The sequence below is a fragment of the Hyla sarda genome, chromosome 11 (assembly GCF_029499605.1).
Source record: "Hyla sarda isolate aHylSar1 chromosome 11, aHylSar1.hap1, whole genome shotgun sequence".
NCBI classification, from domain to species: domain Eukaryota; kingdom Metazoa; phylum Chordata; class Amphibia; order Anura; family Hylidae; genus Hyla; species Hyla sarda.
Genome location: NC_079199.1, coordinates 62,229,681 through 62,254,923, shown reverse-complemented (window position 1 = coordinate 62,254,923; position 25,243 = coordinate 62,229,681). Strand labels below are relative to the sequence as shown.

General features: G+C 44.4%; 1 protein-coding gene across 2 annotated transcripts in view; it reads left to right on the top strand.

The window, feature by feature from the left end:
- Positions 1-24,789, top strand: part of AVEN (apoptosis and caspase activation inhibitor) — a 770,692-nt gene extending 745,903 nt beyond the window's left edge. For both annotated transcript variants that reach the window (XM_056546831.1, XM_056546833.1), the window contains 3 exons: positions 6,436-6,531; positions 23,405-23,675; positions 24,628-24,789. In XM_056546831.1, coding sequence (XP_056402806.1) covers positions 6,436-6,531; positions 23,405-23,675; positions 24,628-24,731 — 471 coding nt within the window. In that variant the 3' untranslated portion in view covers positions 24,732-24,789. The remainder of the gene's footprint in view (positions 1-6,435; positions 6,532-23,404; positions 23,676-24,627) is intronic.
- Positions 24,790-25,243: the final 454 nt, after the last annotated feature.

Sequence of the window (25,243 nt, the reverse complement as noted above, 5' to 3'; positions counted from 1 at the left end):
TGGCGGCAGCATGAGGAGACCATATAGTGGCTGAATGACACAGCCTGGAGGTGGCGGAAGCAGGAGGAGACCATATAGTGGCTTAATGACACAGCCTGGAGGTGGCAGCAGTATGAGGAGAACATATGGTGGCAGTATGAGACTACTTGGAGCTGGCATCAGCATGAGGAGAACATATGGTAGCAGAATGAGGCAGCCTGAAGGTGGCAGCAGAAGCATCAGGAGTCCGGAAAGTGACCCGGTGACAGAGTGGTTCGGTGGGTGGCAATACCATTACCCGGTGATGAAGGTGGGTGAAAAAAGGAGAACTTGGCATCAGATGTGTGGCATCAGGCGGGTGGCAGAATCAGAATAGTAGCTGAGGCAGGTAGGCAGAAGAAAATGGTCTCTTTTGCAAAAGTGTTAGTGTGCACACAATAAGTATTGAGGATATGCATTACGTAAAACGTAACTTTTAATAATATGCTTAGAATAAAATATATGGACCTAAAAATTACTTTTTTAATCAAACAACGAAACGTGTGCAAAAATACCATGTGCCACCTTACACCACCAAGTATTGATGTGATGCAAAGACCTCTAAAAGGTGGAAGGGAACAACGTATAGTCCATTGTTACCGGTGGGGGTAAAAACTTCCCCTGTAAGGCCCTACACTTACATTATTAATTCCCTTCTGGGCAAGTGTTACTTGCCCTAAAAAGTGCGACCCCACACAGGAACCTCTCCCTATTTCCACCTACAAACACTGCCATTTCCCAGGGATTTTAATACAGGTCTATGGGAGGGGGCGGGGAGTGACATCACACAGGGGCGAAGTTGTGAAATCACAATACTCCGTCCCTGTGGTCGTCATGCTACACACTCGGATAGGGGATAAGATGTATTAGGGTAGGAGTACCCCTTTAACCCCTTGCTGACCTACCAAATTTTCCAATATTCTCCTTTTAAGACCCGTAGCTTTATTTATTCACTAACATACAGAGTTGTTTTAGTGCTTTTTTGTGTGACAAGTTGACTGGCACGCTTTATTTTACCATATAATCTATTACAAAGCCAGGAAAAATCTATTAATAGGACAATATTTAGTTGGGTAATTTTGTGAGGTAATAATATTTTATCATACAGTAAAACTGACATGCTACATAGTTGCATAAGATTAAAAAGAGACAGGCGAGTCCAATGTATCAATCTGGAATCAAGTTCAATCTTTATTCCTATTGTTTCTCTACTGTGTTGATCCAGAGGAAGGCAAAAAACCCTTATGAGGCTGATGCCAATACAATGGGGAAAAATAATTTCTCGACTTCAAATATAGCAATCAGAATAAATCCCTGGATTAACGTTCTGTCCTTATAAATCTAGTATCCATAACCTGTAATGTTATTACTCTCCAGAAACATGTCCAGGCCTCTTTTGAACTCTTTTATTGAGTTCACTATAAACGCAGAGAGTTCCACAGTCTCACTGCTCTTACAGTAAAGAACCCACACCTGTGCGGGTTTAGAAACCTTCTTTCCTCTAGATGTAGAAGATGACCCCTTGTTGTGGATACAGTCCTGGGTATAAATAGATCATGAGAGAGCTCAATGTACTGCTCTCTGATATACCTATACATAGTTATTAGGTCGCCCCTAAGCTGTCTTTTTTGTACACTAAATAACTCAAATTCTGATAATCTTTCTGGGGCTGTAGCCCTCCCATTCCCATATTACTCTACCCTCCTTCATATCTTTCTTTTACACTGGAGCCCAGTATTGTACACAGTATTGCATGTGTGATCTGACTAGTGATTTGAACAGTGGTAGACTTATTTTCCTGTTGTGGGCATTTATTCCCCTTTTGATGCACATGTTTATATTTGCCTTGGCATCTGCTGCCTGACACTGGTCACTAGTTAAGACCTTTTCTATGTCAGTTTTTTCCCATTTAGTACATATTCCTAGCCGAGATTTTTCCTCCCCATGTGCATGACCTTACATTTATCTGCTAAATGTATTCTATGGGCCAGTACTTTTCCAACAATATCAAATTTATTTAAGAACAAAAAAATAACTAACTGAAGAAATATTTGCATTGCTATATTCTGACCTCTAACTTTTTTTTTTTCACCTAAGGAGGTGTGTGGACATATTTTTGCACCATGAGTTGTAGATTTTATTTGTACCACTTTTCGATATTACTGACTTATAAATCACTTCTTTTTTTTCTTGGATTCGAGCAGCAATTTTTGCCTTTTTGATTTTTATGTTAACGCAGTTGACCAGAGATTGTGCACCAGAGATTTAATGATTTAAAAGTTTAGCCAAATACAAATGCAGCGACACCAAATGTTTATTTTTTACAAATGTAGGAGGGAAAGAGGGTGATTTGAATTTTTATTACAGGGGAGATTTTTTTTTAAATACATTTACAAAGGAAAAAATACACTTTTGTTTTCATCCCTCGCCTTCCTCCTAAGGGGCCTTTTTAAAGACAATTACTCAATTTATTATATAGATTAATGTAAAGCATAAGCATTACAGTGATCTTTGAGATCAGCACTCTGTTGCTACAGCCATCGGCTATCGGCCTATCGCTATTGATCTCTGATGTCCATCATAACCGGTAGATGTCAGTTGCATATACCTTTTGGATAATTTTGACCCCTTTTTGCATGTTGGCACCACATTTGCTATGTGCCAGTCCTGTGGAACATTCAATGACATTGTAGAATCTTTAACCCCTTAACGACGATGGACGTAAATGTATGTCATGGTGCCGTGTACTTAAAGCACCATGACGTACATTTACGCGCCGCCATGACCGCGAGCATCAGTCCGGTCATGCGTGGCAGGTCCCGGCTGCTATCAGCAGCCAGGGACCCGCCGGTAATGGCGGACATCCGTGACCGTGCAGATGTCTGCCATTAACCCCTCAGATGCTGTGATCAATACAGATCACGGCATCTGCGGCAATGCGGTACTTTGAATGGATGATCGGTTCTCCCACAGTGCTGCCGCGGGGATCCGATCATCCAGCATGGCAGCCGGAGGTCCCCTCACCTGGCTCTGGCTGTCTCCCGGGGTCTTCTGCTCTGGTCTGAGATCAAGCAGACCAGACCAGAGCAGAAGATCACCGATAACACTGATCAGTGCTATACTCTATGCATAGCACTGAACAGTATTAGCAAACAAATGAATTCTATAAATAGTCCCCTATGGGGACTATTAAAGTGTAAAAAACAAAAAGTTAAAATATGTAAAATAAAAAGTAAAAAAAAATTAAAATTCCCCTCCCCAATAATAGTAAAACGTACTATCCTGTACAGTGAATGACGTAAATGTTAAAAATAAAATAAAGTCCAAAATTGCTGCTTTTTTGTCACATTTTATTACAAAAAAAATTATAAAAAAATTATAAAAAGTAAAATCTAAGCAAAAATGTATAAAAGTAAAACCTAAGCAAAAGTGATAAAAACTACAGATCATGGTGCAAAAAATGAGCCCTCATACTGCCCCATATACGGAAAATTTAGAAAGTTATAGGTGGTCAAAATAGGGCAAATTCAAACATACTCATTTTGTTAAAATGGTTTGAGATTTTTTTTAAGCGGTACAATTATAGAAAAGCATATGACATGGGTATCATTGTAATCGTATTGACCCACAGAATAAAGAAAACATGTCATTTTTACTAGTGAATCCATTCCTCCATCACATACCTGTTTGTACAGGTGGGAGACTGAGGACTGAGTACTCTTTTATTTTATATTCTTGTTTAGAGATATTCGAACGGAAGATGGTTCTTTTATGAGTAATTGAGGTGCAGCATTTACACCGTGGGTGGCCGCATTTGTAAGTCCCTTTTAGGATTTCTTTAGAGAATAAAACAGTGGGATTGGTGGAATTTCCAAACTTTTTAGCAGCATTGTTTTTAAAGTGACTGGGGTCTAAGATATTTTTCAAAGTGCGAGCCCTCTTGAATATTATTTGAGGTTTTTCAGGGAGCGGTGGGCGCAGGTATTTGTCCTGTAGCAATACATGCCAGTGTTTTTCTAGAATTAGTTTTATTTTAACATGATCACTGGAAAATGTAGTAATTAGGTTGCATTGCCAGTCGGTGGTAGAGTCTTTGGATTTTCTGGGAGCGAGGCACTCATTTTGTGTGAGCCGACTTGCCCGATTTTTAGAAATCTCTACTAGTGATTTTGGATATTTCTTAGCCTCAAATCTCCCAGCTATAAGAGCACTCTGTTTCTTAAAATCTTCATTGGTTGTGCAGTTTTGCCAAATCCTATTAAATTGTCTGTATGGCACATTAATTAACCATTTTTTATAGTGATTGCTTTTGAAGTGCAAATAACTATTGCTATCAACCTGCTTGAAAAAAGATTTCGTAATAATAGATTGATCTGGGGTATGGGTGATCACTACATCTAAAAATTCTGCGTTATTTAAAAAAACCGACTGGGTAAAAGAAAGGCCCCATTTGTTGGTATTAATGTGTGTAAGGAATGTATCTAAGAGTGTAATGGGTCCCTTCCACACAATAAAAATGTCATCAATATATTGTTTATAAAACAAACAGTTGGTAAAAAGTGAATGTTTAAAAATGACTTGTTCTTCAAATAACCCAACAAATAAATTAGCAAAACTTGAGGCGAATCTCGTCCCCATCACGTGCTTCCCCCATCCTCATCAATGAAGTCTCCGGACATGTTTTGGCATCGTTGTTGTATGTGTTACAAACCTCTCTATCATTTACCCTTTTGAACTGAAGTGCGGTATAAGCCTCATCATTACCAATTTTTTCAAATGGAAATGCGGTACAAGCCTCACCATCATCTACTTCTTCAAACCAAAGTGCGGTACAAGCCTCATTATCATCTATCTTTCCAAATTGAAGTGCGGTCCAAGCCTCATCATCATCCAGTGCTTTAAAGACATTTTTTCTTCTTTTTTATGCACCATTCTAAGTTTATACATTTTAGCAAAGTTTTTCAGATTTTATCTATAATATACCTGTAGTCACGTGATTTACCTGTATATGTCATTTCCTGTCTTCCCCTCCCTTTCCCCTCCCACCCGCCTAATTTTGGCAGTTTTTTGTATATATATATATATATATACTTGTTAAGTTGTCATTTTAATCATGCCAATCTGAGGAAGGGTACGAACCCGAAACGCGTCATTGGTATAAATAAAAAAGACCTAACTTTCATCTACTTACATCTAAGAGAAATTTGTTGGGAGAAGCAGCGCCTAAGAGGGAACTTTTCTTTCTACTCAACCTTACAATTCTTAAGGGCCCACGCCATAGAAATCGGTAATTTATTAGAAATGTGTCTGGTCATAGTCCTTGTGGGCACCCAGCGGTCAGTGAGTGACAGTTGCAGTCACTTACTGACAAGCAGGACCGCCATCAGGGGGGAACAGGTGACAAGCCAGTAAAAAAAAAAAAAAGGTCCAGGGACGTCCGGGCCCCTTGAAGCTCCGGGTCCCATACAGGTGTATGGGTTGTACCCCCCTGATGGCGGCCCTGGCCAGGACCCAAGGCTAATGTCGGGCACGACCGATTGGGCCGATGCCCGGCATTAACCCTTTAGATGCCACAATCAAAGTTGATTGCAGCGTCTAAAACAAAAGTAAAAGTGTCCCAGCAGCTCAGTGGAGCTGATCGGGACCATCGCAGTGTCCCGATCATCTGAGAGGATGGCAGGAGGGCTCTTACCTACCTCCTCGACGTTCGATCGGTCTTCTATTGCTCCTAGCCTGCCATGCAGGAGCAGCAAAGCACCAATAACACTGATGAATGCTATGGCATAGCATTGAACAGTGTATGCAATCAAAAGATTGCATGGTATAGCCCCCTATGGGGGCTAAAAAATAAATAAAATAAAGTGTAAAAAAAAGTTAATAAAAGTAAAGAACTCCTTCATAATAATTCCCCCCCCCCCATTTCCCATTTTTTAAATAGAATAATAAAATTAAAAAAATCTTCCAAACTATTAAAATATAAGGGTAGCTAAACTGCACAGTCAATGGCATGCAAGTAAAAAAATATCAAAGTCCAAAATTGTATTTATATATGATGTCTTGATAGATTACCAAACAGGCTCCAGAACTTCAGGCAAGGATTGTGTACATTTGTTACTTTTATTTCCCAGTGATTTTCATGACTGTGTAGTCTAGGAATATTAGCTTTATTGTGGGTGTGACTGAACATGATAGAGTTCGTTCCATGCTGGAAGGACTATTGCTAACATTACGTTGGACAGTCTCTATTTGTTGGATCAGCTGTAATTTTCAGGGGGGGGGGGAGCCCCACCACAGGAAAAGTTAGGTATTACATATAAGTTTACCATTATTGTGAATAATTTTGAATCCTCTGCAAAATCTGTGACCTTTGCATACCATGTGCTTTTTTTTAATAAAACTAATGTCTTTTTCATACAGGACTCCTCTGTTTATCTGGATTCCCAGTCTCTAGTTAAAGCCCTGCAAAATCTGCCACTTCATCTGCGACTCAATGTGGAAGCTGATCTTGTTCAGGTAATTCATACTCTATTCTGAGCAAAGGTAACAAGATATTCATCAATGTACAATCATCTTTGAGATTAGATTATGGAATATTTTATTCATTTTATAATAATCAATTCCTGAGGTCCCAGCAGCGCCAGAGACTTAATTGAAGAAAATGCAGTGTTATTTGATTTTAATAAAAGCATTTTTATTAACACGTCTTATGGGAAGCTGGAGGCTATGTGATACATGATGTGGTATCTTCAAATCTTACAGTTATATTACAGCCAGTTTTATCCCACTTGCCACTGCGTCAGATTTTCAGCATTTCGACTCTTGGCATGCTGACAGTTCAGCCATTTAAAGTTTTGCCACTTTCATGTTTTGTCTAGAAGCAGCACCACACCTACCCATGGGTTGTGTCTGGTAGTGCATAGATCTTTTCAAATCCTATTGGGGGGCATTTACTAAGGGGTTTAGTAATTTTTTTCTGACTATTTTTGGCGCAAAATTGTCGCAATTGCGCCTACCCTATAAATTGTGCGACTTTCCCTAGCAAGAGCTAGAAAGTCAAATTTTTTTTTCCCGCTTAATTTACGCAAGTTTTCAGTTTTGACTTGCAGTGGTCAGGAATTTATTAACTGAGACAGTCGCAGTTGCGCAATAAACTGTCGCAACGGCCGTAAAAATTGACTAAATTTACTCCAGCTCCAACATGGAGCAGGAAAAGCTGCTGCCGCCCGGGCTCCGACATACTTTCTCCCCGCTGCCCTCACTGCGCTACCGGGACACTGCAGCGATTTACATCCCATCCCTCTCACCTGCCAGCGCCACACAACTCCCATCTGTCTGCTGTTGCAAGACTACAAGTCCCAGCATGGCCTTACAGTGAGGACACGCTGGGAGTTGTAGTCTTGTAGCAGCGGGAGCTGAGCGGCGCGGGCGGGAGACAAGGGGAGGGGGGGGGGGGGTAGCGGGGAGGCCGTGTGAGGAGCCCGGACGGGAGACAAGGGGGGTAGCGAGGAGGCAGTATGAGGAGCCCGGGCGGCTGCACTGTAATGTCAGCCCGGGCTCCTGCCCTGAGAGCCATAGGCTTTGGCTGTCAGGGCATGCTGGGTGTTGTAGTTTTGCAACAGCTGGAGGGCCACAGTTTGCAGACCACTGGTGTGTGGTCTGTAAACTGTAGTCCTCCAGCTGTTGCAAAACTAAACAGCTGAAGGGGACCGGCGAAGAAGTTCACTTACCCTTCCGAGGCTCCAGCGACGATCGCTGACGGAGATCGTCGCGCGGCACTGTCGCGCGGCAGTGTCGCGCGGCAGTGTCGTGCAGCGCTGGATCCTACGGAAGCCGGTAAGTTGCGCAAGCTTCCCAACCAGGGTGCCTCCAAATGTTGCAAGACTACAACTCCCAGCATGCCTGGACACCCTTTGGCTGTCCAGGCATGCTGGGAGTTGTAGTTTTGCAACAGCTGGAGGCACCCTTGCTGGGAAACACTGGCCTAAAACAGTGTTTCCCAACCAGGGTGCCTCCAGATGTTGCAAGACTACAACTCCCAGCATGCCTGGACAGCCATTGGCTGTCCGGGCATGCTGGGAGTTGTAGTTTTGCAACAGCTGGAGGCACCCTTGTTGGGAAACACTGGCCTAAAACAGTGTTTCCCAACCAGGGTGCCTCCAGATGTTGCAAGACTACAACTCCCAGCATGCCTGGACAGCCATTGGCTGTCCGGGCATGCTGGGAGTTGTAGTTTTGCAACAGCTGGAGGCACCCTTGTTGGGAAACACTGGCCTAAAACAGTGTTTCCCAACCAGGGTGCCTCCAGATGTTGCAAGACTACAACTCCCAGCATGCCTGGACAGCCATTGGCTGTCCAGGCATGCTGGGAGTTGTAGTTTTGCAACAGCTGGAGGGCCACAGTTTGCAGACCCCTGGTTTGTGGTCTGTAAACTGTAGTCCTCCAGCTGTTGCAAAACTAAACAGCTGAAGGGGACCGGCGAAGAGGTTCACTTACCCTTCCGAGGCTCCAGCGACGATCGCTGTCGGAGATCGTCGCGCGGCACTGTCGCGCGGCAGTGTCGCGCGGCAGTGTCGTGCAGCGCTGGATCCTACGGAAGCCGGTAAGTTGAGCAGGCTTCCCAACCAGGGTGCCTCCAGTTGTTGCAAGACTACAACTCCCAGCATGCCTGGACAGCCTTTGACTGTCCAGGCATGCTGGGGCTTGTAGTTTTGCAACATCTGGAGGCACCCTGGTTGGGAAACACTGTTTTAGGCCAGTGTTTCCCAGCCAGGTTGCCTCCAGATGTTGCAAAACTACAACTCCCAGCATGCCTAGACAGCCTTTGACTGTCCAGGCATGCTGGGACTTGTAGTTTTGCAACATCTGGAGGCACCCTGGTTGGGAAACACTGTTTTAGGCCAGTGTTTCCCAGCCAGGTTGCCTCCAGATGTTGCAAAACTACAACTCCCAGCATGCCTAGACAGCCTTTGACTGTCCAGGCATGCTGGGACTTGTAGTTTTGCAACATCTGGAGGCACCCTGGTTGGGAAACACTGTTTTAGGCCAGTGTTTCCCAGCCAGGTTGCCTCCAGATGTTGCAAAACTACAACTCCCAGCATGCCTAGACAGCCTTTGACTGTCCAGGCATGCTGGGACTTGTAGTTTTGCAACATCTGGAGGCACCCTGGTTGGGAAACACTGTTTTAGGCCAGTGTTTCCAAGCCAGGTTGCCTCCAGATGTTGCAAAACTACAACTCCCAGCATGCCTAGACAGCCTTTGACTGTCCAGGCATGCTGGGACTTGTAGTTTTGCAACATCTGGAGGCACCCTGGTTGGGAAACACTGTTTTAGGCCAGTGTTTCCCAGCCAGGTTGCCTCCAGATGTTGCAAAACTACAACTCCCAGCATGCCTAGACAGCCTTTGACTGTCCAGGCATGCTGGGACTTGTAGTTTTGCAACATCTGGAGGCACCCTGGTTGGGAAACACTGTTTTAGGCCAGTGTTTCCCAGCCAGGTTGCCTCCAGATGTTGCAAAACTACAACTCCCAGCATGCCTAGACAGCCTTTGACTGTCCAGGCATGCTGGGACTTGTAGTTTTGCAACATCTGGAGGCACCGTGGTTGGGAAACACTGTTTTAGGCCAGTGTTTCCCAGCCAGGTTGCCTCCAGATGTTGCAAAACTACAACTCCCAGCATGCCTAGACAGCCTTTGACTGTCCAGGCATGCTGGGGCTTGTAGTTTTGCAACATCTGGAGGCACCCTGGTTGGGAAACACTGGCCTAAAACAGTGTTTCCCAACCAGGGTGCCTCCAGATGTTGCAAAACTACAAGTCCCAGGTTGGGAAACACTGTGCCCGGCCTCCGCCCCACCTTACTGTAAGGGCATGCTGGGAGTTGTAGTCCTGCAGCTGGGGGCAGGGGACAAGCTTGTCACATTTATTATCACCTGCTCACACATCTCCTGCACCACACAACTACAACTCCCAGCATGTCCTTACTGTAAGGGCATGCTGGCAGTTGTAGTCGTGCGGGGCGGGAGATGTGTGAGCAGGTGATAATAAATGTACTAACCCATTTTTTTTGTTTTCTTCTCATTTCAGATCCGTTTATCCTGTGGACTCCTTCGGATTCGGTGGACTACTTCGATGACCAGCGTTTTTCTTTGTTTGATTTTAATAAAATGGTTAACGAGGGCTTGTGGGGGAGTGTTTTTTGTAATAAAAATTTTTTAAAACCTGTTGTGTTTTTTTCTTACTTTACTAGACAGGCTTAGTAGTGGAAGCTGTCTTATAGACAGAGTCCATTACTAACCTGGGCTTAGCGCTAGCCACAAAAACAGCTAGCGCTAACCCCCTATTATTACCCCGGTACCCAACGCCACAGGGGTGCCGGGAAGAGCCGGTACCAACAGGCCTGGAGCGTCAAAAATGGCGCTCCTGGGCCTAGGCGGTAACAGGCTGGCGTTATTTAGGCTGGGGAGGGCCAGTAACAATGGTCCTCGCCCACCCTGGGAACGTCAGGCTGTTACTGTTTGGTTGGTATTTGGCTGAGAATGAAAATAGGGGGGACCCTATGCGTTTTTTTTTTTTAAATAAATAATTAAATATATTAAAAAAACGCATAGGGTCCCCCTATTTTTATTCTCAACCAAATACCAACCAAACAGTAAGAGCCTGACGTTACCAGGGTGGGCGAGGACCATTGTTACTGGCCCTCCCCAACCTAAATAACGCCAGCCTGTTACCGCCTAGGCCCAGGAGCGCCATTTTTGACGCTCCGGGCCTGTTGGTACCGGCTCTTCCCGGCACCCCTGTGGTGTTGGGTACCGGGGTAATAATTGGGGGTTAGCGCTAGCTGTTTTTGTGGCTAACGCTAAGCCCGGCTTAGTAATGGACTCAGTCTATAAGACAGCTTCCACTACTAAGCCTGTCTAGTAAAGTAAAATAAAAATAAAACACAACAGGTTTTAAAAAAAATTTATTACAAAAAACACTCCCCCACAAGCCCTCGTTAACCATTTTATTAACATCAAGCAAAGAAAAACGCTGGTCATCGAAGTAGTCCACCGAATCCGAAGGAGTCCACAGGATACACAGATCTGTAGAAGAAGTAACAAAAAAAAAAAAAGTGTAAGTACATTTAGGGAGAAAAAAACTGTGTTAAAAAAATGTAATAAACACACACACACACACACACTAAACGCCGTTTACCACTTCTGAGCCATGACTACAATTTACAGTGATCCCTCAACTTACAATGGCCTCAACATACAATAGTTTCAACATACAATGGTCTTTTCTGGACCATCGTAAGTTGAAACCAGACTCAACATACAATGCTACAGACAGTCCAGATCTGTAAAACGTGTCAATGGCTGGAAGAACCAACCAATCAAAATGGGCATTCACTGGTAAAACCCCTGTATTACTGAAGTGTATGCACTGACTGGTATTACATGTTCTGTACACTTTACCTGTATCAGGGTTAGCTGCTCTTTTGGACACCAGGTGAGGGCAACTCCATTACTTGTTTTGGACATTGCCTGTACTGTACAGGACCCCTGAAGAAGCTCCTGTCCTCTACAGCCTTTGGCTGTCCAGGCATGCTGGGAGTTATAGTTTTGCAACAGCTGGAGGCTCCCTGCTTGGGAAACACTGACATAGACAGTGATTTACAGCTCCCAGCAGATCTTTCTTACTTTTATATGTAAGGATTTGCTTTATCTATATCAGTTATCTACTTATTTTTCTTTGTCACTTTTTCCTATTTTTGGATGACATTTTGGTGCCTTTAGAACCAATTACCCTGTTTCCATAGAGTTATGGTCTCAACATACAATGGTTTCAACTTACAATGGTTTTCCTGGAACCAATTAATATTGTAACTTGAGGGACCACTGTAGTTATTGAATTATTTAGATGTGGTGAAAAAGCTAAAAAAAAACTCAAAAACAAAAGATCCAGAAGGAAACCAGCAGCCAAACCTATTCAGACAGCAGGAAAAAGGAACAGACTATTTTTTCTACTACATGAAGTAAATTTCCCACTTTTGCCTATGTGTGCCAAATTTATTAATGCCGTGCAGCAATTTAGTAAATTTGTCGCACATAGTCAAAAATGAAGTAGAAAAAAACAGGGTAAAAACCAGACTAGATAGTAAAAGATTAGTAAATGCCCCCCATTGGGATCAAGCACACTAGACTGATTTGCTGCAGATTTTCCAGTCAAAAACTTGCATAACAAATTCACAGCAGATTACAGTAGCAGCAAAGTAAAAAAAAATCCTGAACTTGACCTGTGATGTGGATTTTAAAATCTTTATCATGACAATTAGAGATGAGCGAATCGAAGTTGATGAACCCGAATTCGTTACGAATTTCATGAGAAATTTGATTAGCAACGAATGCGAATATCGCCGCGATCGCTTCATTAAACTCCATTTTACAGCGTTCCAGGCTATTGGAGACCTAAGATGGTGGATCCACATGTGAGTACATGGGGCAGGGGATTATGGGAGGGCGGGAAACAGCGGCGGGAATGAAGGTAGGCGTGCTGACCCTGAATCACATGTGAGATGCAGCCTATCAGTGTTCACTGACCCCTGTGATGTCACAGCCCCTATATAATCAGCGGCCATCTTGCCTCTCTTCATTTCATCTATGCACTCAGATGGAGAGGACGGGACTGTGTGTGTGTGTGATAAGCTCATACCACAGCGTTACACTGCAAATGTTAGTCACATCAGCATTAGGGAAAGGCAGGAGTGCAGAGTGCTGTGCTGTTACACTGAGAAGGATCATTGATAGCTAAACCTCCTATTCACGTTATTGAGCATTGCAGCAGAGAGGGGCATATAGCTGTCAGCTGCCTCATACAGATCTCCAAGCTGCCTGAACTTTCTGAAGCATCTTATCTCCAAATTTTTCAGCCCAATTGAGTTAATTTTTTTTGCTCCACAAATCTTCTGCTGCTCAGAATTGTGTGACAGAGTGCAATTTAGGGTTTAATCCCTGGATTTTTTTTTGTGGTGCTGCACTGTTGGGTCCTGCTGTTGTTCAGAAATACGTGATTTTTCAGTGGACTGTAGTGCATTTGTACAATTTTGTACCTGTTAATCTGTCAAGGGGCTACATTCTGTGCAAGTCCAAACAATAGTTTTCACCGGCTGTTTTATAGTTACACACATTACTGCCCTCATCAGTGCATACTGCATAGGTACATTCAAGTATTGTACCATTTACTACCTGTTAAGCTGTCAAGGTGCTCCATACCGTCAAAGTCCAAACAATAGCATTCACCGTCTGGTGTTTTACAAAAATACAGAGTTTTTTCTGCGTATAGTTACGCTTATTACTGCCCTCATCAGTGCAGACCGCATAGGTACATCCAAGTATTGTACCATCTAGTACCTGTTAATCTGTCAAGGGCCTACATACTGTGAAAGGACAGCCGTCAGTAATCACCTGCTGCTGTTCTAGACAAATACTGTTTAAAGAGTAGTGGTACGTATTGTAATACCCTCATAAACGCACTAAGTATGTCAGGCAGAGAAGTGCCAGGACATGCACAGAGGAGTGGCAGAGGCTTAAATACTTCAGGCAGAGTTGGCAGCAGACTTGGGGCTAGTGGCAGCAGGAGTCGCAGCGAGAGGCCTGAGCTCCCGTTATCAGCCAGCGGTCGTGTCTTCACCAGCAACCCATCTGCCGTCGTTGATTGGTTAACACGCTCATCCACATCATCGCAAGTGACATCTGACACCCCCAGTCAACAGTCGGTGGGTTCCTCAGACACAACCCTCAGTTGGCATGGCCCGGGAGCAGTCCCTGTCCTCCCATTGCCTTTGTCCTATGCTGTTCCCTCTCCTAGAGAAGTATCTTATGCTGTGGGTTCAGCTCCACTATTTACTGAGGACGATCTAATAGAGGACAGTCAGCAGCTACTGGACAGCCAAGAAGGGGAGGAGACATGCACCGCTTGCTCCGCTAGGCAGCCAAGTAGTGATGCGGAGAGTGACGTGGGAGGCGGTGTTGCAAGTGTTCAGGGTCCTGAAGCAGACACTGTTGGGGAACCTGAGGAGGACATCAGTGACGTGCCCACAACTGTTGATGATGAAGCCGATCGCAATTGGGATCCGGGTGCAGAAGGTGCTTCATCATCATCAGGAGAAGAGAGTTGCAGGTTGCTCTTGAGGCAGCAAGGCGGTAGCACGGTTGGCAGTCAGCGTGGTGGCAGTAGTGGAAATTCAGGAGCCAAACGTGCCTGTGGGAGACCACCTGCTTCGCGGCAGCCTACCTTTCCGGGAGGTAGTGGAACAGGGGTTCCTGGAGACGGCGCCTGTAGCAGTCAATTAGTGCGGACTGCGGGTTGGAAAATCAGCTACTCGGCAGTGTGGAAGTTTTTCATAAGGGATCCGGAGAAGGTTCACGTAGCCACATGCAAGATCTGTCGGCAGAATGTGAAGTGTGGCCAGGGTCCCAATGTCGGCACCACGGCCCTGCGTCAACACATGCTTCGCCACCATAAAGCGGCCTGGGAGAACCGTGGCTCCGATGTAGTGGTCCAGCCTGCTGCATCACCCAGTGGCCATCCGCTCCCTCCTTCATCCAACCAAGGCTCCACCACCTCAGCCGAAGGTAGCTGTGTGTCACACCCTCCTTCTGTCGCTCCTGCTTCTCCCGCTCGTAGTCAGCCGCCAATAATCCATCGGTGAAGCCATGTCCAAGAGACAACAGTATGCGCCCACTCATCCAACGGCGCAGAAGTTGAATGTTCTCCTGTCCAATTTGCTGGTGTTGCAGTCCCTCTCTTTTCAAGTGGTGGACTCTGCACCTTTCAGAGAATTGATGGCTTGTGCCGAGCCGAGGTGGAGAGTCCCAAGCCGTCATTTCTTTGCGAAGAAGGCAGTACCAGTCCTGCATAAGTTTGTACAAGAGAAGGTGGGCCAGTCCTTGAGCATGTCGGTGTGTTCAAAAGTGCACGGCAGCGCCGACAGGTGGAGCTGTAACTACGGGCAGGGACAATACTTGTCTTTTACGGCCCAATGGGTAAATGTGATTCCTGCACAGCCACAACAGCAACTTGGACAGGTCACACCGTTTCCTCCTCCACGCTCTCGCTCCCAGGCAGTTGGTCCTGTTACAGCGTGCGACGCCGCCTCCTCATCCTCCACCGTGTCCTCGGCCTCCACAGCACGTCCAAATCTCGGTGGCCCTTCATCGTACCATGTGTGTAGGGCACGGCGGTGTCAAGCTGTTCTTCACATGGTTTGCCTTGGAGAACGGAGTCACACAGGGGAGGAACTGCTAAAGTTAATTCGTAAAGAAATCATAGTATGGCTTACTCCACGAAATCTGGAAATGGGAACCATGGTGACCGACAACGGGAAGAACATCGTGTCTGTGCTGCGACAAGGAAGTGTGAAACATGCGCCCTGCATGGCACACGTGTTGAATCTGGTTGTCAAGCATTTGCAAAACATCCTGAAAATGGCAAGGAAACTGTGCATGCACTTCAGCCACTTGTACACCGCCAAGCACACCTTCCTTGAGCTGCAGCGTCAGAACGGTATCCCACAACATAGTCTTATTTGTGACGTTGCCACATGTTGGAATTCCACCCTCTATATGTTGGACAGACTATACGAACAAAGAAAAGCCATCACAGATTTCTTGATGATCCAAGCAGATAGGAGTACTCCCCTGTGTAACTTCAATTTGAACCAGTGGCAGCTCATATGTGACACCTGCCGTTTGCTGAGGCCCTTTGAGGAAGCCACATTATTTGTGAGTAGATTATGCCATGAACAATGTAATTCCACTCCTACATTTCCTACAACAAATGTTTGAAACCATAGCTGGTCTTGGCAATGGAGACATTGCGCCTACATCTCAAGGCTGCATGAGCCCTGTGGGGGCTGAACTAAAAAGTCCCCGATGATAGTGACTCAGTGACCTATGACCCATTTTTGACAAAACACCCCCCAGAGGTCTTATCAGGTTTATTTTTTATTTGTTTTAAAGGTTTTTTGGGGCAATTTAGTGATTTACAGGGGTTCTATTTTGGAATGTACTCTGGACTTGGTACATTGGTCAAATTATGGAAAATTCTAATAAAAAGGGAAAATTTAGGGCTCCATGGAAGTGTGATACTCCCTGAAGCAGCCTATGCAGTGGCCCGGATTATCTGGGCAAGTGTCACACTGCATGGTGGTGTCCCTACGTCTCCCCTTCCTGTAACACACTCTGCATTTTTTCTGGGATTGTCCCTTCTTTCCACTGGGGGGGGGGACCTCACCTGGAAAGTGTTGGCCTGGGACGATCCTGGCGCCTATAACTCCAGACCCTTGGGAAGTCTGGCCTGATCTTTCCTGATCAGCAAGGATCAGGAACCTTAGGACTTCTTCTTGGTACTGGAGGGATGTCCCTGTGTTGCCAGCGTACTGGGATAGTATAAAAGCGTTGTACATGGCAACCTGTACCAAGTAGACCGCAAATTTTTGCCCATGTTTTCCGCATGCCGTTGTATGGCTTGAGGACTTGATCTGAGAGATCAACTCCCCCCATATACCGATTGTAGTCCAGAATACAATCGGGCTTGAGGACCGGTCCCACGGTACCTTGCACAGGGACAGGGGTGCTGCCGTTCCCATGAATAGTGGTGAGCATAAGGACATCCCTCTTATCCTTATACTTCACCAACAACAGGTTATCATGGGTGAGGGCACGGGACTCACCCTTGGGGATAGGCGTCTTAGCAAAATTTAGAGGGAGGCATCTCTGGTTCTTCCGCACAGTCCCACAAGCGGACATGGATTTGGCGGAAAGGGATTTGAACAGAAGGATGCTGGTATAAAAGTTATCCACGTACACGTGGAAACCCTTATCCAGCAATGGGTCCAAAACGAGTTTCTCGCTAACACCCAGAGTGGGGGGACATTCTGGGGTTTCAATATGGGAATCTCGTCCCTCATATACTCTAAACTTGCAAGTGTATCTGGTGGTACTCTCCCAAAGTTTGTAGAGTTTCACGCCATACCGCGCCCGCTTCGACGGAATATACTGGCGGAAGATGAGTCTCCCCTTAAAACTGATGAGAGGCTCATCTACCGAGAGGTCCCTGAGCGGTACGTAGGCCTCCAAAAATGTAGCCCCAAAGTTATCGATGAACGGCCTCACTTTGTAAAGCCGGTCATGGGCGGGATCACCTTGGGGCGGACATGCCGCATTATCTGCATAATGCAGGCATTTCCGAATGGTCTCGTACCGCCTCCTTGTCATCGCCATACTGTAAAGTGGGGTCTGATAGAGGACGTCCCCGCTCTAGTAATGACGAGCACTTGTTTTTTTGTCCAGGCCCATATGCAGCATGAGGCCCCAAAATGTCCTCATTTCCGCTGCATCAATGACGCGCCATTCATTGGGCCTGGCCAAAAGCGAATCGGGGTGGTGGGCCATGAACTGCTGGGCATACAAGTTTGTTTGCTCCACCATGTGATTGACCAGGCTGTCACTGAAAAAAAACTTTAAAAAGTCCAGATCAGTGAAGCCAGCATGGTCAATCCGGATTCCTGAGTCGCCAACAAACTCAGGAATCTGTGGCTGATAACCCTCTGAGTGGCTCCAGACAGTGTCACCGGACAGGCAGGGGGGGCTCCGGTGCACTTGTCTGGGGGGCCGGACTTCGATTACGAGCGGCATTGCCACTCGTACTAGTGTCGGCACTAGGTCACTCTAATGGGGGGTGCGTGGCCTCGCCTGGCGGCGTCTCCGCCGCCGTACAGGGGGCTCAACATCACTACTAGATGATGAGGAGGGCAAGGAAGAACACAAAAATGTAGAATCTTCCTCGTCCTCACTGGCAGATTCGGAGTCGGAGGCTAAAAAAGCGTAAGCCTCCGCTGCCGAAAATGCCCTACGGGCCATCGCCTTTTTTCTACGGTGGCGGGGGTGTGTATGGGGGGGGGGGGGGTGGAAGTATGTAGTGTGTGGTGCTTGGTGTAAAAAGTGTAATAACAGTAATATAAAAAAAAAAGCTACGGCCCCCCAAAAAATGGATGGCGCATGCAGATCCCTGAACCCCTAATGGGACCCGGGGTCAGGGATCAGACCCTAATAGGACCCTGGGAGACCTATTAGGGGGTCAGGGGGGGGGATTTTTTTTTTTTTAAAAGAAAGAAGAAAAAAAAAAGCTACGGCCCCCCAAAAAATGGATGGCGCACGCAGCTCCCTGAACCCCTAATGGGACCCGGGGTCAGGGATCAGACCCTAATAGGACCCTTGGGGACCTATTAGGGGGTCGTGGGGGGGGGGGGCTTTTTTATTTTTTTTAAAACTTTTTTTTACTTTATTAAATCCTACCTGTCCCTGCAATCCGCTGTCCCTATTCTAAGGCTCCTGAGGGGGCTCCGGAGCTCTGAGGGGGGATCCACGCTCTTATCCTCACTGCTGCACCCGCTGACTGAACACAGAGAGCGGATGCAGCAGCGTGAAGGGACCGTTAGCCCCTCCTCTGCCGCACTGCTATTGGCTGGATGATTGCCGGCCAATAGCAGCATTGCTGGGGCGGTGACAGTATTGTCACCGCTCCCCAGCAACGGCAGGTGATTGGCGGTGAATTGTACACCACTGATCACCATTTATTACCGGGTCATCGGGTCACAAGTGACCCAATGACCCGAATCGCCGAAGTTCGTATGCGTGATTTTGCTAGCGATCTCTGGCGATTGCCGACATGCAGGGGTCCCGGGACCCCCCTAGGCATTTGCACGGCATGCCTGCTGAACGATTACAGCAGACATGCCGTTCTGATCTCATCCGGCGCACGGCAGAGACCGGAGAAACACCAGGACGTTCTGGAGCGTCCTTGGTCCTTAACCCCTTAAGGACCGGGCGTTTTTCGGTTTTTGCTCTTTCGTTTTTTCCTCCTTACCTTTAAAAAATCATAACTCTTAAAATTTTGCACCGAAAAATCTGTATTATGGGTTATTTTTTGCGCCACTAATTCTACTTTGTAATGATATCAGTCATTTTACCCAAACATCTACGGCGAAACGGAAAAATAAATCATTGTGCGACAAAATTGAAAAAATACAGCCATTTTGTAACTTTTGGGGGCTTCCGTTTCTATGTAGTACATTTTTCTGTAAAAATGACACCTTACTTTTATTCTCTTGGTCCATACAGTTAAAATTATACCCTACTTGTATAGGTCTGATTTTGGATTGCTTCAGAAAAAAATCATAACTACATGCAGGAAAATGTATACGTTTAAAATGGTCATCTTCTGACCCCTATAACTTTTTTATTTTTCAGTGTTCAGGGCGCTATGAGGGTTCATTTCTTGCGCCGTGATCTGAAGTTTTTGTCGGTACAATTTTTGCATTGATGTGACTTTTTGATCGCTTTTTATTAATCTTTCCATTATATAAAAAGTGACCCAAAATACACTATTTTGGACTTTGGAACTTTTTTACGCGTACGCCATTGACCGTGCGGTTTAATTAGCAGTATATTTTTTTTAAATCGGATATTTCCGCACGCAGCGATACCACATATGTTTATTTTTGTTTACACAGTTTTTTTTTTATTATTGGAAATGCCGGGTGATTCAAACTTTTATTAGGGGAAGGGATAATTCAAAGGGTTAATGATTTTTTTACACTTTTCTTTTGCAATATTATAGCCCCCATAGGGGGCTATAACATTGCATTTACTGATATTTAACTGTGTTCAATGCATCTCCATAGGGATGCATTGATCAGGGTTTTCGGCGATTGATTGCTCAAGCCAGGATCTCAGGCTTGAAGCATTCAATCAGCGATCGGACTGCAGGAAGGAAGGTAAGAGACCTTCCTCCTGTAGTAAAGCTGTTCAGGATGCCGCGGCGATCCCGAACAGCTCCCTGAGCTAGCCGGGCACTTTTACTTTCACTTTTAGCCGCGTGGCTCAGCTTTGAGCGTGCGGCTAAAGGGTTAATAGCGCGAGGCACCGCGATCAGTGCCGCGCGCTATTAGAGGCGGGTCCCGACTTCACTATGACGCCGGGCCCGCTATGATATGATGCAGGGTCAATGTGGGACCCCGCGTTATATCACGGGAGCGGGACCAAGGACGTTGGAGTACATATTAAGGGGTTAAAGCCCAGGGTGCGGGGACGTTCCAGAACATCCTTGGTCCTTAAGGGGTTAAGGTTAGTACATAAAATGAGGATGTTGGAACTAAAGGAGGATATATGTAAATGGTTTAACAACTAGCTCAGTGATAGGAAGCAAGGGTGGGGATCAATACTGCAGGGGCACTGCAGGGATCAATACTGGGTCCACTTCTTTACAATGTGCTTATCAGGAGGGGAGAGGGATTACAGAGTAGAATTTCAATATTTGCAGATAACTTTAGGGTTCTGGTGATCAGTAAGCTTAACGTTAGGGACCAGTGCCAGGTAGCAGCATGAGAGGCTTAAAACTTGGGGTTATTTAGTTTGGAGAAAAGATGTTTATGGGGCATTTGTTTAAAATGTACAGTGGTCCCTCAACATATGATATTAATTGGTTCCAGGAGAACCATCATATGTTGAAACCATCATATGTCGAGTACATATGTCTATGTAAAAATGGTAATTGGTTCTGGGGCCTCGGAACCATTGTATGTTGAATACATATCTCTATGGGAAACTGCTAATTGGTTCTGGGATGACCATTGTATGTGGAGAGTATGGGGAGTGTTTAACAAACCAGGGTGCCTCCAGCTGTTGCACAACTACAACTCCCAGCATGCATGTACAGCCATTGACTGTCTGGGCATGCTGGGAGTTATAGTTTTGCAACAGCTGGAGGCACACTGATAGGGAAACATTGATGTATGGGGTGTATTGTGTGTATATGTATTGTATGTGATGTGTGACATCGCATACAGTACTGTACAGTTCTTTAAATACCTTCAGGGGGGACAGAATGTCCTCCATTACGATCCTGCCGACTACAGCTCTATAGGAAAGGAAGGGGAGGGCAGCCAGCAGCTCATTGGATGCCTGCAGCAAGATGCAGGCTATGGATGCACTGGGGGGGGGCTTACACGGAGCTCACAGTGGAAGCCTGCGTGAGTTAGCAGGACAGCATGTGAGTAACAGGAGGCAGAACGGGACACACAGGGAATATTAAACAACTATCTGTCAGTTGCTGAAGTTGTCAGCGCTGTCAGATAGCTGTTTGTACGATGGCCCCGACACACAGCAGCATCATATGTCGATGCTGCCTTCAACATACGATGGGCTCTGAGAGGCCATCATATGTTGAAATGATCATATGTCTGGGCCATCATAAGTCGGGGGGTCACTGTACAAATAAATGAATGGACAGTTTAGAGATGTTTCAATCTTTTTTTTTTACCTAGGCTGGTAACCATGACAAGGAGGCCTGCTATACATCTGGAGTGAAGAAGGTTTTACCATCTTCACAGAGATTCTTTACAGTAAGAGCAGTAGGACTATGGAACTCTCTATTACATAATGATGTGATAGCTGACTCAATAAACAACTTCAAGGGGGGCCTTGATGTTTTTCTGGAAAAATATAATATGACAAGCTATGAATTCTAGATTTATGGGGATAGAATGTTGATTCAGGGATTTATTCTGATTATCATATTGGAATTAGAAATACACTTTTCCTCTGTTATGGGGCAATTGGCTTCAGTCTGAAAGGGATTTTTGTGCCTTCTTTTGGATCAACGCAGTAGGGTATTAGGTTGAACTTTATGGACTCTTGTCTTTTTTCCAAACATATAACCTAAAAATCAACAGAGAGAAGTAGCATAATGAAAAGATTTAACCCTATCTCTGTATTTTGGATCTATTCTTTATATATATATATATATATATATATATATATATATATACATAGTTACATAGTTAGTACGGTCGAAAAAAGACATATGTCCATCAAGTTCAACCAGGGAATTAAGGGGTAGGGGTGTGGCGCGATATTGGGGAAGGGATGGGATTTTATATTTCTTCATAAGCATTAATGTTATTTTGTTCCATAAATGTATCTAATCCTGTTTTAAAGCTGTTAATTGTTCCTACTGTGACCAGTTCCTGAGGTAGACCGTTCCATAAATTCACAGTCCTCATGGTAAAGAAGGCGTGTCGCCCCTTGAGACTAAACTTTTTCTTCTCCAGACGGAGGGAGTGTCCCCTCGTCCTTTGGGGGGGTTTAACCTGGAACAGTTTTTCTCCATATTTTTTGTATGGGCCATTAATATACTTATATACGTTTATCATATCCCCCCTTAAACGTCTCTTCTCAAGACTAAACAATTGTAACTCCTTTAATCGCTCCTCATAGCTAAGATGTTCCATGCCCCATATTAGTTTAGTCGCGCGTCTCTGCACCCTTTCCAATATACATATATATATATATGTATATATATATATGTATATATATATATATATATATATATATATATATATATATATAGCAATTAATACTGACCAAAAAACAGGGGGGGTGGAATTTATTAATGTTTGTTAAGTTTCCGACATGCCGACTGCATTGTGTATGGTGTATTTTATGTGTTAATTACTATTATGGCCCATGTGTGTTTATAAATTTGGAGCTTCATGTTTCACCTTATCCTGATGTGAGATGCACAATAGATTATAATTTTTTTGTGTAACTTGTGTGAAAAATGCACCTTTTATATTAGTAAACGTATAGAGAAAACATAAATCCCTCTTGCCATGACCCCTTTTTGTGAATGATGCCTCTGAGCATGTACATGTCTTAAGTGTCATCTGAGTAGTGTACTGCAGAATAACAGTAAATCAGATGTAATTGCCATACACCAAACTTTAACAAAAAACGTGTTTGCAAAATTGTAAATTCCCCTTATGTGTGCACCCAGCCTAAGGCAAGTTTTACATGGCAGTAATATGCCTTCATTTTTGCATCTGTATTTTGGCTGCAAGTCCTGGGCTGTGCGTGGGATAGGCCAAGACTTACAACTGTTATTCAGACCCAAAAATGAATCTGTTATATACCTGTGTGAAACCTGCCTAAGTGTGACCTGGATAGGAAAGATATTAATTCCCACATTCTTCTTGCCTTCTTATCACTTGCTTCCACTAGTAGCAGGTCAATTTAAACATCTAGGTAGCAAAAATGCGATAAGTGGGTATTTTTACATTGCTGTAGTATTTAAAGATGTAAAAGCTTCTGTGTAAAATGTGCCACTTTTAACCATGTAAAATGTCTTTATAAACTTTGTAAGAAAACAGACGATTATTGCAGATCACTATGAAACACAGAATCGGAAACAAATTAAATGATGTTGAGGCATTGACAGTGGAATAAATTGACTGCTGAATAATTGATGTCACGATTGAACAAACAGAATCATTCATTTTTGTAGGAAGAGCTGCCTCAGGAACTTCCTTCAGCCATAGGACTGGGCATATCAAACAAGCCAATGGTCACTGTCCAAAAAAGAATTGGAGCTTCTGTGGCTTCAGATCAAGATTCATCTTCTCAGCCAGAGACCCAAACTCCTCTATCTCCCTCTCGATCAGCTCAAGATGAAGAGCTTGATTTCCTGCTCAGCTTGGATGCCCCTGTCGAAAAAGCTGGCACATATTCTGATGGGATCAATCAGCCTAACCAACAGCTAACCTGTGAGGAGCATGGTAAGAGTTAAATGCACATGAAGCATTTAAATAAAAAGTATCAATGTATTAATCACATCTCAGATACTGAGTGATAATAATAATTATAATAAACAATTTGTGCCCTTGAAACATTGCTCATGCTTAATACCCTCCCGGGATTTGCCTGTCTGCCTAGGCAGGATTTATATGTTGTTTTGTATTAATTGCAGCTTCCACAGACCGTATGCTTCTTCTCCCATTAAACAAGACTGGATCTTAACAGCTGCCAGATCCATTCCTGTTATATAGAAATCTCACGCTGCATTCCCACATGCATGATTGATGAGCCTCTTTCAATGTGCATTATTCAGAGTGTAGTTGACTGACACATTAACCACTAAAGTAGTGCCAAGAAAATATGTGTAAGCTGGTCTGTTTACCAAGGCTTTAGAGGCATCTCTCAGAAGGGAAACGGCATACAACCTCAGAGGGATGGGAACCTGTGATATATGTGAATCTGCTTCCTGAAACCCTGTAAATCTACAATTACTTTTTCCTCGTTTACTCCTAGACACATTTTACTAGATATTATAAAATTGTCAGTAAACGATATTGTAACTACTTGAAAGAGAAAAAATGACGGTAAGAACTGTACACGAAAGTGGTTATTACAGCGATTTTCCTAGGCTGATCTTTACCTTAGATAAAGTTTCATGTAGATAGCGACTGATGAGTCACACATAAAAGCCAAAGAAAGAGCTACACAAAAGGTTTTACAGGTCCAAGGATGTACTATAACAAAAGTATGTATTCATTGATTGATCTACCAGAGATCACATCATGTCACCCTGCTTGTCTGAGATCTGTGCTCCATAAATGTTCATAGTGTCTCTCTGTAAAATAAAAGTGTGTACAGATAGTTGCCTGGATGTGAATTATGTGTAAAACTGACAAAATATCATACTTTTCTCTGCCTACAACTGTGTTTCAGCAACCTCTATCGTGAAAGCTATCCCTGAAGAAGCTGATGAGGAGAAACCCAAATCGATTACTTCTGAGGATCTGGAGGACTGGCTGGACAGTATGATCTCCTAGTCTCTCCTAATGCTTGCAATGATGGATAAGATTAAATAAATATGCTTTGTTACTGGGATTCATGTTACTTTTTTCATGCACTAAAGATATTAGACAGTAGTTTTCTGAATCACTTGTTCATGGTGGGTCTGTGAAGGTTTTTTGAGAGTACTAGAAGTTTATGATTGATCTTTATCACAGTATTACCATTTCAAGTAGTTATCTCACCTTGGCTGATTTAGAGGTGAAATTTCCATTTGTCCTCATGATCTTGTAGATAGGAAATAACAACTTGAGATGGGAACACCTCTTCAACCCCTTAAGGACACAGAACATAAATGTACATCCTGGTGTCCTGGTACTTAACGCATGTACCCGAATGTACATTTCCGTCCTGTACATGATGCGAGTAATGAATCGGTGCTCGCATCATGCATGGCAGGTCCCGGTTGCTATCAGCAGCTAGGGACCCGCCGGTAATGGCGGACATCAGCAATCGCGCTAATGTCCACCATTAACCCCTCAGATGCTGT